Source organism: Mus musculus, chromosome 6 (genome assembly GCF_000001635.26).
Source record: "Mus musculus strain C57BL/6J chromosome 6, GRCm38.p6 C57BL/6J".
NCBI classification, from domain to species: domain Eukaryota; kingdom Metazoa; phylum Chordata; class Mammalia; order Rodentia; family Muridae; genus Mus; species Mus musculus.
In genome coordinates, this window is record NC_000072.6 from 56,873,566 (window position 1) to 56,886,103 (window position 12,538).

The 12,538-nt window shown below is 42.4% G+C and overlaps 2 protein-coding genes across 10 annotated transcripts in view; one reads left to right on the plus strand and one right to left on the minus strand.

The window, feature by feature from the left end:
- The window catches only part of Fkbp9 (FK506 binding protein 9), a 47,302-nt gene extending 41,507 nt beyond the window's left edge, over window positions 1-5,795 (plus strand). The window contains exons 9-10 of the mRNA NM_012056.2: window positions 2,104-2,267; window positions 4,469-5,795. Coding sequence (NP_036186.2) covers window positions 2,104-2,267; window positions 4,469-4,645 — 341 coding nt within the window. The 3' untranslated portion in view covers window positions 4,646-5,795. The remainder of the gene's footprint in view (window positions 1-2,103; window positions 2,268-4,468) is intronic.
- A 3,039-nt stretch (window positions 5,796-8,834) lies between these two features.
- Nt5c3 (5'-nucleotidase, cytosolic III) overlaps window positions 8,835-12,538 on the minus strand; it is a 41,609-nt gene continuing 37,905 nt past the window's right edge. For all 9 annotated transcript variants that reach the window (XM_011241111.2, NM_026004.3, NM_001360963.1 and 6 more), the window contains 3 exons: window positions 11,144-11,306; window positions 10,110-10,310; window positions 8,835-9,493 (listed from right to left, as the gene is read on the minus strand). In XM_011241111.2, coding sequence (XP_011239413.1) covers window positions 9,392-9,493; window positions 10,110-10,310; window positions 11,144-11,306 — 466 coding nt within the window. In that variant the 3' untranslated portion in view covers window positions 8,835-9,391. The remainder of the gene's footprint in view (window positions 9,494-10,109; window positions 10,311-11,143; window positions 11,307-12,538) is intronic.

Below are 12,538 nucleotides of genomic sequence, written 5' to 3' on the forward strand. Positions count from 1 at the left end.
GCATGGGTCACAAGTAAAGCCACAGTATGCTGCTTCCATGTAGAACTGAAGGGTTCTGTTTGTTTGCTTTTTAATTAAGAAAACTTAAGGAGTTTTGAGTATTTTTTTTAAGTTAAAGACCATGTAAATTTTGTTCAAATACCCATTGCACTGTCCCCGACTTCTCGAGAAAGAGCCAGCTCCAAGACTATATACCACTGGTGTGCAGGTTCATCTGGCCAGGCCCTAGGGGAGGACTTTGGGTGGTCTGGGGTTGGGCTGTCTACTTCTTTGGAACTGTTTCCTGGGCCAGGTTGGGTGCTACAGGCCATTGCTGTGCACTGCGCTGGAGCCTGTGAGTCATCCAAGAAGATGCTGTAAGGCACAGGTTGCTTTTGAGTTCTGGGAATGTCAGCCCCTGCATCCCTGCAGTGGTGATATTTTACTGTATTTCTTTGTGATTCCAGAATACCCCTTCATGGTATTGTCACACTGCTGACAGCTGGCAGCGTGGGGCACCAGTTTGTAAATGTGATTGGCATGTTGGGGTGATTTCATTTTGTTTTAAGAAAAACTTTAAAAAATATATTGCTTACTGGCTCTCCACTCATTTATTCCCAGAAAAAAAAAAATGTCTCAAACAATGTCTATATTCTTTAAGACTTTTATTAGGGCATATTATTATATCATATAGTTAATTTAAAATATAATTTAGTGGAAAAGCTTGTGCTTGCCATGTATGAGACCCTGGATTTAATCTCAAGCACTGAAAATGAATGAATTAAAAAAATATAATCTAATTTTTAACAATGCATAATATACTTATAGTGCTTCTTTTGAGTCTTATTGTCTATACTGACTTTGAATTGAAAATAATTTTCAGGCATTGTTTATTGTCCTTAAAGTTCTGCTATTGAATTTATAAAATTCTATAATTGGGGCTGGGAGACAGCTCAGTGATAGGGTGCTTGCTGAACATGTTTGAGGCCCTGGCTTGATCTCTGACACCTCATCTGGTAGCTTTCGAATGTTTTGTTTTTTTATAAAAAAAAGTACAGTAAGGAATACTTTTTGTCTACGCTTGTTACTTTTGGTTTTCTGAAGCAACATTTTACTATGTAGCCCAGGCTGGCCCCAAACTTTCAATCTTCTTGCCTCAACCTCCCAAGTGCAAGGATTATAGGCATGGGCCAACATACCTGGCCTAACATTTGCATTTTGTCTTTCAGTTAGAATTCTACATAAACACATAATCGATTCATTTATGTATGTGTGCATGCTTGTGTGGGTCACGTGTGTTTGTGAGTGCATATGTGTACATGTGTGGGGCCAGAGGCAATTCTGTGTGTCTTTCCCTAGGAGACATCCACCTTGCTGTTTGAAATTGGGTGTCACACAGGCTTATGTGAGCTAGACTGGCTGGGCAGCACGGCCCAGGGATCTGTCTGTCTTTGCCTCTTTTCCCATGCTGGGATTAGGAGTGTGTGCTGCAATATCTGGCTTAAATGTTTTATTTAACTTGCGCGCGCGTGTGTGTGTGTGTGTGTGTGTGTGTGTGTGTGAGTGTGTATGCACATGTGCTTCCTGCTACATGCTATGGTATATGTGGAAGTCAGAGGCCAAATTTTGGATTAAGTTTTCCCCTACCATCATGCGGGTCCTCCTGGAGATTTTACTCAGACCCTTAAGTTTAGTGGAAAACACCTTTTTTTGCTGAGCCATTTTGCCTGCCCGTGCCTGACATGGGCAGTGGGAACTAAACTCAGGCCATCTCTCCAGCCTCTACATTTAATTTACATGTAAATTAAGACCCAGGTTTCATGAAACAGCCATCGTTGCTGTATGGAATATTCAGGGACCTAGTTTATTTTATTCCTTAAAAAAAGAAAAAAGTATTTATCCTCTTTTAAGGAGTTAAGAAGTAAAAGCACTGGAAAGATGTATTAAAACGATATGAAATAATTATATAATAGCATATAATAATTATTCATGACTTCATTAAGCATGAGTACCAGCTGGGAACTAGTAGCTTCTTAGGTATGGTGGCTGGAGGCTGGGAGGAAAGCGTAGGTCCCAACCACCAGCCTGCGTTTAACACTGTGTTCCTTCTACCTTGTTGAATAGATGGAGAGGTCCCTGGCAGTGCCGTCCTAGTGTTTGACATCGAACTGCTGGAGCTTGTGTCTGGCCTTCCGGAGGGGTACATGTTCATATGGAATGGTGAAGTGTCTCCCAACCTCTTTGAAGAAATCGACAGGGATGGCAATGGGGAAGTCCTCCTGGAGGAGGTAAATGGCCTTTGAGGGAGGGTCTGTTGTTCAGGGGACTTCTAGGGGCAGGGATCCATTCAGTGTGCCAAGGATAGAGCTGGCCATGCAGATCTCTGGAAATGGTGCACATGTGTTTTACACATATCATCACGTGAAGGAACAGGGCTCCTGAGAGGTGTAGGGAATGTCTCAAATGCACAGATCTGGATTCAGTTTCCAGTCACTGGGTGTTCACTGTTTCTCCACGGTTTCCAGCTCCACCTTCACAACAGCCCTGTGAACAGCATTCGGAAGTTTTAGAAGAACTTGCAGAGATTAATTACCCCAGGTCTCAGCTTCCCCGTGTTTGAGCTGGGCCACAGCTTCTTAGTGGAGCTGAGCAGTAGCAGTCTGTTGTGCTGTCACTGTACACGGAGTTAGAGCTCAGCTCACACCCTTCTGCTAACTCAAGCATATCTCCAGTCTTACCCCTTTGTCTTCCTACACCATCAGCTTTTCCTAGACCTGGAACATTCCTTTGAGTATCACGAATGGTTTTTGTTTGTTTTTCTCTAGTCTCCTTTGTGTTTGAGACCTAGTCCAGTGTGTTGCCAAGGCTGCCCTTGAACTCATGATCCTCTTGTTTCAACCCCCCCACCCCACATTTTCATGCCCAGTACAGTTATTTCATATCATCTTGATATGTCTTCCCAGTGTTTTCATTTCTTTGCTCCTTTTATAGCAAAACCTCAAGAGACTTGTCCTACAGTCCTCTCCTGCTCCTGATTTTGTTTGTATATATATTTTTTAATTTGTTCTTTTGTTTTGAGATGAGGTTTTGCTCTGTAGCTGAGGCTGGTCTTGAACTCACTGTCTTCCTGCCTCAACCTCCTGACTGCTGGAAATATAGGAAGGCACCATTGTGCCTGGCTTTATTTTGCCTTTTGGAGATAGTTACTTCCTCTCTTGCCCAGGCTAACCCTAAATACTTGAGTTCAAACCATCTTCCTTCCAAGCAGCTGGGACTGGAGCTTTCCACCACGACCAGCCCTCCGTCCTTTCTGTGTGTGGATGTTTTGCCTGCATAAATATCTGCTCTAGGCTTATTTCCACTTTGCATTCTAGTGACCTGTTTTACATCTTCAGTAACTGAACCTTGATCCTAGTCCTAGCCCCACCCTAAGGCTGCCTCACCCTGAGTTTCTCCATGAGTCTGTCATAGCTCCTTGCTTCTCACAACCCGCAGAGGCTTATCTCCAAAGCCTCCCTATGGCTGTCAGGGCCCTCTCCATCTGCTTGCTGCCACCTCCTCAGCAGCTACTCTCTTTGCTTGTGTGGTCCATCACACGTGTTCTGAGAACCCACGAGGCAGGCTTCCACCCTTTAAACCAACTGTTCTTCTTGCTTAGACTAGACTCAGAAAACTGTCTGGCTCATTCCCCGACTTTCTTCAAGTCTTTGCACAAGTCTGCTCTGACCACTAAATTTATGTTTCAACTTGTCCTCCCAAGTTAACCTTACCTTGCTTTCTCTTCCCTCCCTCTCTCTCTCAGTGGAATGGTCTATTTTATAACTTAAGGTATAATTTACTTACTATATTCATGTAGAATGTCAATATCGCAAGAGCAGTTTTGTTTGTGCTGTATCTCATGTCTTTAGAATGATGCTCGGCACATCGTGACTGCTGGTAGGTTTTTATCATGAATGAATGAATGAATGAATGAATGAGTGTGTAGGTATAACACTGTTCTGGAGAGGTCAACCTCAGGTCAGAAGCTAAAGCTGTTCTGGTGGCTGAAGCCTATTGGATACCTTGATCCCAAGGGCTCTTGAAGTCCTCTAGTCAAGGGATTTAAAAACATTTCAATAGTATTTTGGTTTTAAAAGCATGTGTGTGGGAATATGCGCATGTACATATCAGGCCCCCCGAGGAACCCAGAAGAGAGCATCAGGTTCCCCTGGGGCTGGAGGTGCAGGTGGTTATGAACTATCCAACCTGAGTCCTGGAGCTAAGTGCTCTTAACTGCTTATCCATTTCTCCAGTCTGTAGTCCAGGGGAATTTTCATCTGCATCTAAGAAATCCAGGCCATGTTCTCAAGAACAACTTGGTTTGCAAGTGTGGACTCTTATTTTTCAGTTCCCCCACCCCCCCATTACCCGCCCTCATGCCATAGTATTTCAGGCTTGGCTCTGCGTGCCCAATTCTGCTGTTCTCACATTTGTCCTGTCCCCTTTCCAGTTCTCAGAGTACATTCATGCCCAAGTGGCAACAGGCAAAGGGAAGCTGGCTCCTGGCTTTAATGCTGAAATGATCGTGAAGAATATGTTCACCAACCAGGACCGGAATGGAGATGGGAAGGTCACGGCTGAGGAATTTAAACTGAAGGATCAGGAAGCCAAACATGATGAACTGTAAGCCTGACACAGATCAGTGTGTGCCAAGGAGTGCATGACACCAAGCGACCTGTCGTGGCGGAGCATGCTGTCAAGGTGTGAAGCTTTCTAGGAAGGTTTGAGAGTAGCCAGAATTAGGTGGGCCATGTAGTACCTGGTGCAGACAGTGGGGGGTGGCTGATGCCCACGGTGAGGACTTGGGTGGATTTCCAGTGACAGTAAAGAGAATCTGTATATAGTGCTTTGGCACAAATGCAATTGGTCTGAAGCACCAATTGCACTTGTGAGTCTTCTGGGAGGTTGTGTTAATAAAGGAAAATTATTTCATAGAAGATGTAGCTGTCATGGAGGAAACAGAAGAAGTACCCAGGTGTCTACCTAAAGAAACGATTTGGTTTAAAAGTCTTGCTAGTGTCTTCAAAAAAGTTCACCATGGGCAGAAAGATAAAGGCACACATGTTTCAGCAAGTGTCCTTGACAGCAGCCATTGCTCTTCTCAGTGTTCTGTGCAAGCTCTGGTGATACCAGGCCCCGTGCGACAGCCATCCTGTCACCTTCCCTACAAATCTCCATTTTCATGCTTTCCAGTTCACTCTCTACACTGGCAGCCCTCCAATTGGTAGTGTCTGTCACTTAAAGGTTAACAGGAGTCTCCTGGACAGGAAAAACACAGACCAAATGGAAGCTGTCTTTAGTCCATGAGTAGAGGATTTGACCTGCATTTTCTACATAGGATTGGCTTTCTCTTTCTCCACTCTATTCCTTTGGGGAGATACATGATGGCTGGGTCTCACTGGTCGGCCAACAGAAAATTCTACTGTGACTAAAGTGGATGTGTTATCCCAACAAATGAAGGTGACACTTTCTGTTCTCCCCCCCCCCATTTGTGTCTTGGAAGGCAATTTGAGGTCTCCTGCTGTAGAAAAGGCTAGCCCATTCCCACACCATGTGGTAGCTATGCTCCTACTTTATGTCCTCAGATACCAATGATGTTGGCACTCACTCTGACGTAATCAGGACATTTCCGTTTGAAATGGCGTTTTTTACAAAGTTAAACTGTTTTGTACTGATGTTGCCCTGAGATAGTTCATGCAAATGCTGTGCACTCATTCAGTGGAATATAGTTGGAAAACTGACTTCTTTTTTTCTGACATAAAATGTTGAATCATATCATCTGGCTTTATGGTATTTTATTTGAAAGTCCAAAGGATATTATGAGAATGCACTGTGTGGTTGAAGTCCCCTTGACAAAAACTTGGCAGGACAGCAGAAAACTTGTGCAGGGCAGTGGGGCATCTGGGTGGGGGTGGGAGGAAGCTGGTACTGGCAGGAAACTCACTAGATAATCTCATAGAAAGGGCTATTTACAGTTGTGGGCAGGGCCTAGGGGAGCAGAAAATGCTGAGATACTGTGAAGATAGGGTTGCTTAGTAATAGCTGGAAGCTGTTTGCCACTCCTGTGTCTCGGGTTTAAGGTGAATCAGCTGGAGCAGAGCTGCCTGAATGTGTGTGTTGAGGCAACTAGTTACACACAGAGCATGGCTGGCATTGCAGTCTAGTGAAGAATAAGAGATAGCATCTCTTCTCATCTTCCTGTCTGCTGCCTACCATTGGCTCCCAGCAGGTGAACCCCAACCTAAGCCAGACAGAAAAGACTGCAGGGACTGGGTCCCCCCAGGTTGGCCTCACAAAATATGCAATTTGTGAAGAATGAAGTTTGGGGAGACCCTGGGTCACCTAGGTGGAGGAGCATGCAGAAGGCTATGCAAGTAGTCTGCTTTGGTCTCAGGCCAGCTTGGAACAGCTGGTTCATCCAGCACATTTAATTACTGTGAACAAGTCACAGCTTTAGCTCCGTGGCCCACACTGTACAATGTGCCATGACTTGTGTTAGATGCTGCATCAGCACCCAACAGGTTTTCTTAGATTAATCTGCACCTACCAATCCACTGTCCACGTGACAGCATTGTGACTGGGGCTCTTGAAGTCCATTTTCTTTTTTCTTTTCCTTCCTTCTCTTCTCATCCTACTCTTCTTAATTTCTTTTTTTTTTCCTTTTCCATTTTTTATTAGGTATTTAGCTCATTTACATTTTCAATGCTATACCAAAAGTCCCCCATACCCACCCACCCCCACTCCCCTACCCACCCACTCCCCCTTTTTGGCCCTGGCGTTCCCCTGTACTGGGGCATATAAAGTTTGCGTGTCTAATGGGCCTCTCTTTCCAGTGATGGCCGACTAGGCCATCTTTTGATACATATGCAGCTAGAGTCAAGAGCTCCGGGGTACTGGTTAGTTCATAATGTTGTTCCACCTGTAGGGTTGCAGACCCCTTTAGTTCCTTGGGTGCTTTCTCTAGCTCCTCCACTGGGGGCCCCTGTGATCCATTCAATAGCTGACTGTGAGCATCCACTTCTGTGTTTGCTAGGCCCCGGCATAGTCTCACAAGAGACAGCTACTCTTCTTAATTTCTTAACTGATTCTTTGTTTTTGGTTTGTTTGTTTGTTTGTTTGTTAATTTTTGTTTTTATTTTCTTTTGGGGGCAGGGAGGCTGCAAGGGCAGAGGCCCATACAAAGGGACAGTGGGATTGGGGTGCATGATGTGAAACTCACAGAGTATAGAGAACATTTCGTTGTGTATACAGTGTCACATAGTATATCCCTCTGTCCATATATCTTTACTAGCAGTGTTCATTTCAATGAATCATTGGTCTGGTATGAGGTCTCTGGCTTCTGTGACACCATTAGTACTGGATCCTCACAGGGACTCCTCTTGGATATCCTGTTATTGTTCTGTGTCATGGAGATCCTGCAGTTTTGGATCTGCAGGACTCTTGTTTTTGTTTTCTGAGACAGGTGCTGTGTAGTTGTCTGGCTCTGAACTCATGATTCTCTTGTTTTGTCCTGAGTACTGGGGTTTTAGGAAAGTACCTCCGTACCTAGCCCCAACCTCTGGCTTATAAACCCCTGCAGTTTCACCTATAGGCTGATGCTGTTCTTTCCTTTGAACATAATACTCTTAAGTGTGTTCTCAGTCCTTAGATCACTAAACTTCACGTTAAATACTTTTGCTCTTTCACATGTTACTTATTACAAAAACAAAAACACCAATGGAGAGTAAGGATAAGAGATTTTTGTATCATTTAACCTTGCCTTTCTGTCCCTTCTGGTTGAACTAGAGACTGCTCTTCACAGTGAGCAGTCAGATCATACATGGTGTCTTTAGGGCACACCACTTAGTTGCCTGAAGGATCTGAAGTTTACATGTTACAGTCAGGTTCAAATAGATCACAGTAGAAACTAAACCTACAAAAGCCAAGCAGCAAAGAGATCAGGAATGGGATCTGGAGAAGGTCCCTAACTTTGCATGACTTAGTCACAGAGGAACCTACTGTGACTGGTCTGAATGTGATGTCTCCCATGGTATTGGTCCCCAGTTGGCGCTGCTGTCTTGTGGGAGGTACGGCCTTAGTGGAAGCATGGCAGTCAGAGTGGGCTTTGAGAGTTTAAAGACTCCTGCCATTGTTAGTTTGTTCTCGCTGCTTTGAGCTTGTATTTCTTCCTGCTGCCTCTGCTTCACCATCATGAACCCTAACTCCCCAGAGCTGTAAAAGCCCAAATAAATGCTCTTGTCCATCAGTGGGCTTGGCCATGGCATTTTATCACAGCAGCAGAAAAGAAACTGATACATCCTGCTATACATTGTTTCTGAAACTTTTTATAAGGAACTCTTTGTGTTCAATAAAAGAAAATGATTTTCATAGTCCTTAGTATTCTTATAGGACAAATTAAAGCCTTCCTGCAATATCTTTTTATGCTTAGACATGTATTTTGAAAGTAGGGGAGCTGGAGAGATGGCTCAGTGGTTAAGAATACTGACTGCTCTTTCGAAGATCCTGAGTTCAATTCCCAGCAACCACATGGTGGCTCACAACCATCTGCAATGGGGTCTGTTGCCCTCTTCTGGAGTGTCTGAAGACAGTGACAGTGTACTTACACATAATAAAATAAATTTAAGAAAAAAGTAGGATAAATGTAAAAATACACACTACTTGGTTTTTGCTTTTGCTCCTCGGTCCCATGTAGCCCAGGCTGGTCTGACTTGAGGCTGACCTTAAATTCTTGACTCCCCTGCATTTTTCTCTTGTGTGCTATGATTAAAGACATACGTCACCACCGTGACAGGCTGAATATGATCTGGACAACAGAATTTTAGAAAAGCTTTCTTTTTCTGGTTTATTCTCAGTGCTTCACACAGAGTATTTGCAATGTTAGCGATGCGGACACCAACAGTTTTTAAGACACAACTTCCTGGCAAATGTATTTTATAGACAAAATAAACAAATAAAACAATTTCAGAAGATGATGTCTCCATACTCCACCCCAATTTCAAAGCTAGCAGTGGTTAAAATCAGGAACATAATACATCCAGAGAGCGTCTTCTGCGCCCTTATACACCCACCTGGGAGAATGCCCTAGAAACTGCAGAACACCAAACTACAAAACTCACTTTGGAAAAGGGAGCCATCTTTCTAATTTTGGCTTTAAGATAATTTTTAATGACTTAAAAATTCTGCTGAGTATAGTGACGGAGGTGGGAAGAGGGGCCGTGGTTCACAGGTTCCACACGTCTGAAGATCGTCTGTTGGGAAAAGGGAAAAGTTCCAGGAGCAAGACTGTTTTATAAATAAGAAAGAGTCTTTCCTCAAAATGGACAGTGCCTGACCCAGGTGTACCCCTGGGGGAAGTCTTCTCACGATGGCTTGTTTATAATGTCTTCTGTAAAATTGAGTTGACAACCTCCAATGATTCTTCTTTTACTAAAACAATATCATAAGAGTCCATGTATTTTTCTAAAAGCTCGTCTACCTAATCAACAGAAAAACAAAAATAAAATTAACATGTAGAGAAGGACAGATAATGTTAATTTTAGCCACATGATGTTAGATTTGTAGAATATAAATCTAATTTCATATAAAAGGGTTGAAATATAGACATACTCTCAAATTATCTTTAAATAATTATCTTGTTTCTGATTAAGATTTTAATTTTCTGAGACAGGGTCTTGCTGTATAAGCTTATGCTGGCCTTCACTTTTGAGGCCAGCCTCCTGCCTCAGCATCATGATCGCTGGGCGACAGACATGCACCATCATGTCTAGCACACTCTCAGACTTATCATGGACAGGAATTTTTCCACATGGAAATTTTCTCACTAAATGGTTTCTTTCCACCCACACGGTTCTGACTCTGGGCAGCTTTGCACAAGGAGCACTTGGCCATGCACAGGGATATTCTGACACTCATGACTAGGGAGTGCTGCCTACTGTGAGACCGTGACCTCCACATATTACACATGGCTCTGCTTCCTATCCCCCAATCACCACTGAAGCAGGAGGCTAAAATGACCTGCCTTTGGCAACTAATTACAATGTTTCATCTTAATTTTTAAAAAAGGAAATTAAACTACAGCTCTGCACACTTACTCTGTCATTCAGATAACCAATTTTCAGAATGTGTTCAACATTGGCTACGCCATCGGCCATTCTTAGGTCTCCTTGGGAGTCCCCGAGCAGAATGATGTTGCTGTTGTCTTTCAGCTGGCTGAAGTAGTCTGTATTCTTCAGGGCACCATCGTGTTTGTTGAACACGTGGATTAACTCTCCTTTGAATCCTTTCAGCACTCCCTATGAAAAATATTTTAAATAATAGCTTAAGAAGAACCTTATTATGTTTACTTATGGTCTGTCTATGTCTGTGGGTGTCCGTGGCAGGGGATACTTGGGGGTAAGAGAACCACCTGCAGGAGCTGGCCCTCTCCTTCCACCAGAGGACCCGGGGGTAAATTCAAGCTGTCAGCCTTGGTGGGAAACATTTATCAATACTGAGCCATCTCTCTGGCTTGAAATAATAGGTTTTTACAGATTCCACTTGTTAGGTTCTTTACATTTAATGATTCTAAATAGATGTTGCTATATTTATCATGTCTTTGACTTGATCTCAAAACATAGAAGTCCATCACACACATGAGAGGGAGGAAGGACTCCAAAACAACCTATGCCACACTCAGCACATTAATGGTAAAATGCAGCGAGGCAAGAATTTAGCTTCACTTCTCATTTTGTTCCTAGCTAAAGGGTTCCATTTGATGTCTTTTACTGTTCTGGGTTCTTATTTTATTTTGTTTGAGACTATATAGATTTTGAGCTCATAATTCTATTCTCAGCTGAATGCTGGGCTTAGATGCACTCTGTATCATGCCCATCAAAATTTAAAATGTACTTGTTCAAAAAAATGGCATATTATTCACTTCTTCTTCCCTCATTTATGATGTAGCCATCAGAGCTGCACCATTAAGTTATTTCACATAAGTTTTCTGAATTTTTCTTTTCTTTCTTTTTTTTTTGAGACAAGGTCTCTGTGTAGCACCTACCTGTTATCAATAAAGAACATGTGTGTTTACATGACTAGAATATTTTAGATTGGACAATAGCTCTGAGGAATGATTTCACATTCTTACATTTTCATCAAAATCCATGAAGTTTGACACTACTTTGACGTTTGAGTGATAAACTCCAGCCTGCCGGATAACTTCTTCAAGTACATCACCAATACCAGCAGAAAATATGAACACAGGGATACCGTGCTGTTGAAGTTTACCGAAGAAATTCTCATATCCTTCCCTGCAAGTGGAGGGAGGCACAGTGCGTTTATGAGAAAGATTTTTTATCTTTTTCACTTAGAAGGTTTAAAGCAAAAATATTTCCGCCTTTTTCTACAAATCATATTCTCATTCCAAACAATGACCAAGCCAACAGTTGACTCTTTACCTTGCTATTAATTCTAGCAGTATGTTAGGTGTTTTTTATTTAGACTTAAAACTGAGCATGGGTAAAAGCCTACAATTTTCACCATACAGTGAAAAGCCACTAGGGTGTTCTGATCCTCCACCAGAAGAAGAGCAGCAAAGCCGAGCTATAAGCTCTTTCCCCAGCCACTGCTCCTTGGCTCGACCTTTTATTTATGTACAGGTTTAGAGGAAAGCGAATCCCAGTGTTCATCCCCACCCCTTACCATCCCGTCGTCTTCCCTGTGCCTCTGCGTTCTCATCACATGTATGTATAGCTACAAATACATGGATACTTAAGGCTACATATCCTGTATATGAGAGAAAATGTGTGATGCTTGTCGAATTCTGGCTTGTTTCTCTTTATATGATTGATTATTTTAAATCCACCCATTTTCCTAAAAATGACATAAACTCATTCTTATTCATAAAACCTTAAAAATCTACTCTTTCCTTGTCACTCTTTTTAGCTCCAGGTTAAATTAAGCTCTTAGTGCATATAGTGGGGCATTCAACTGTCATTACTCTTTGACAATTGAATCTTTTCTTCTTCAATCATAATCATTATCATCCCAGGGCAATGTGATAACGTGGTTGGGGGTAGTTTAGTGGCAGAGTGATTGCCCAACATGTGAAAGGCCCCAGGTTCAATACCCAGAACAGAGGGATACAAAAAAAAAACAGCTTTGTCATATTTGCCCAACAAGTTGAAAAAAAAATTAAGGCTGGTAAAAAGTACTGAAAGTAAGCTGGATTTTCACACAATAATAATCCATATTGTAAATATCCTGTGTGAGTGTGTGTGGTGTAGTACTTGACTTAGTTGGCCTTCAACTGGCTGTGACTTCCCTGACCTCTGCCTCCTGAATTCTGTAATCACAGATTTTTGACACTATGCCAAATCCTTGTAAATATTTTACCTATATATTAAAATATGTTCCTGTAAAGTTTCAAAGCATGAGAATTTCAAAACTAGATTCATGTCAATTTAGAAACAATTCTTAGTTAAAACCTTTATAGCTTATAAATATCTCCTTCAAATTTCAGATCTTTCAAAACTTCCTCCCC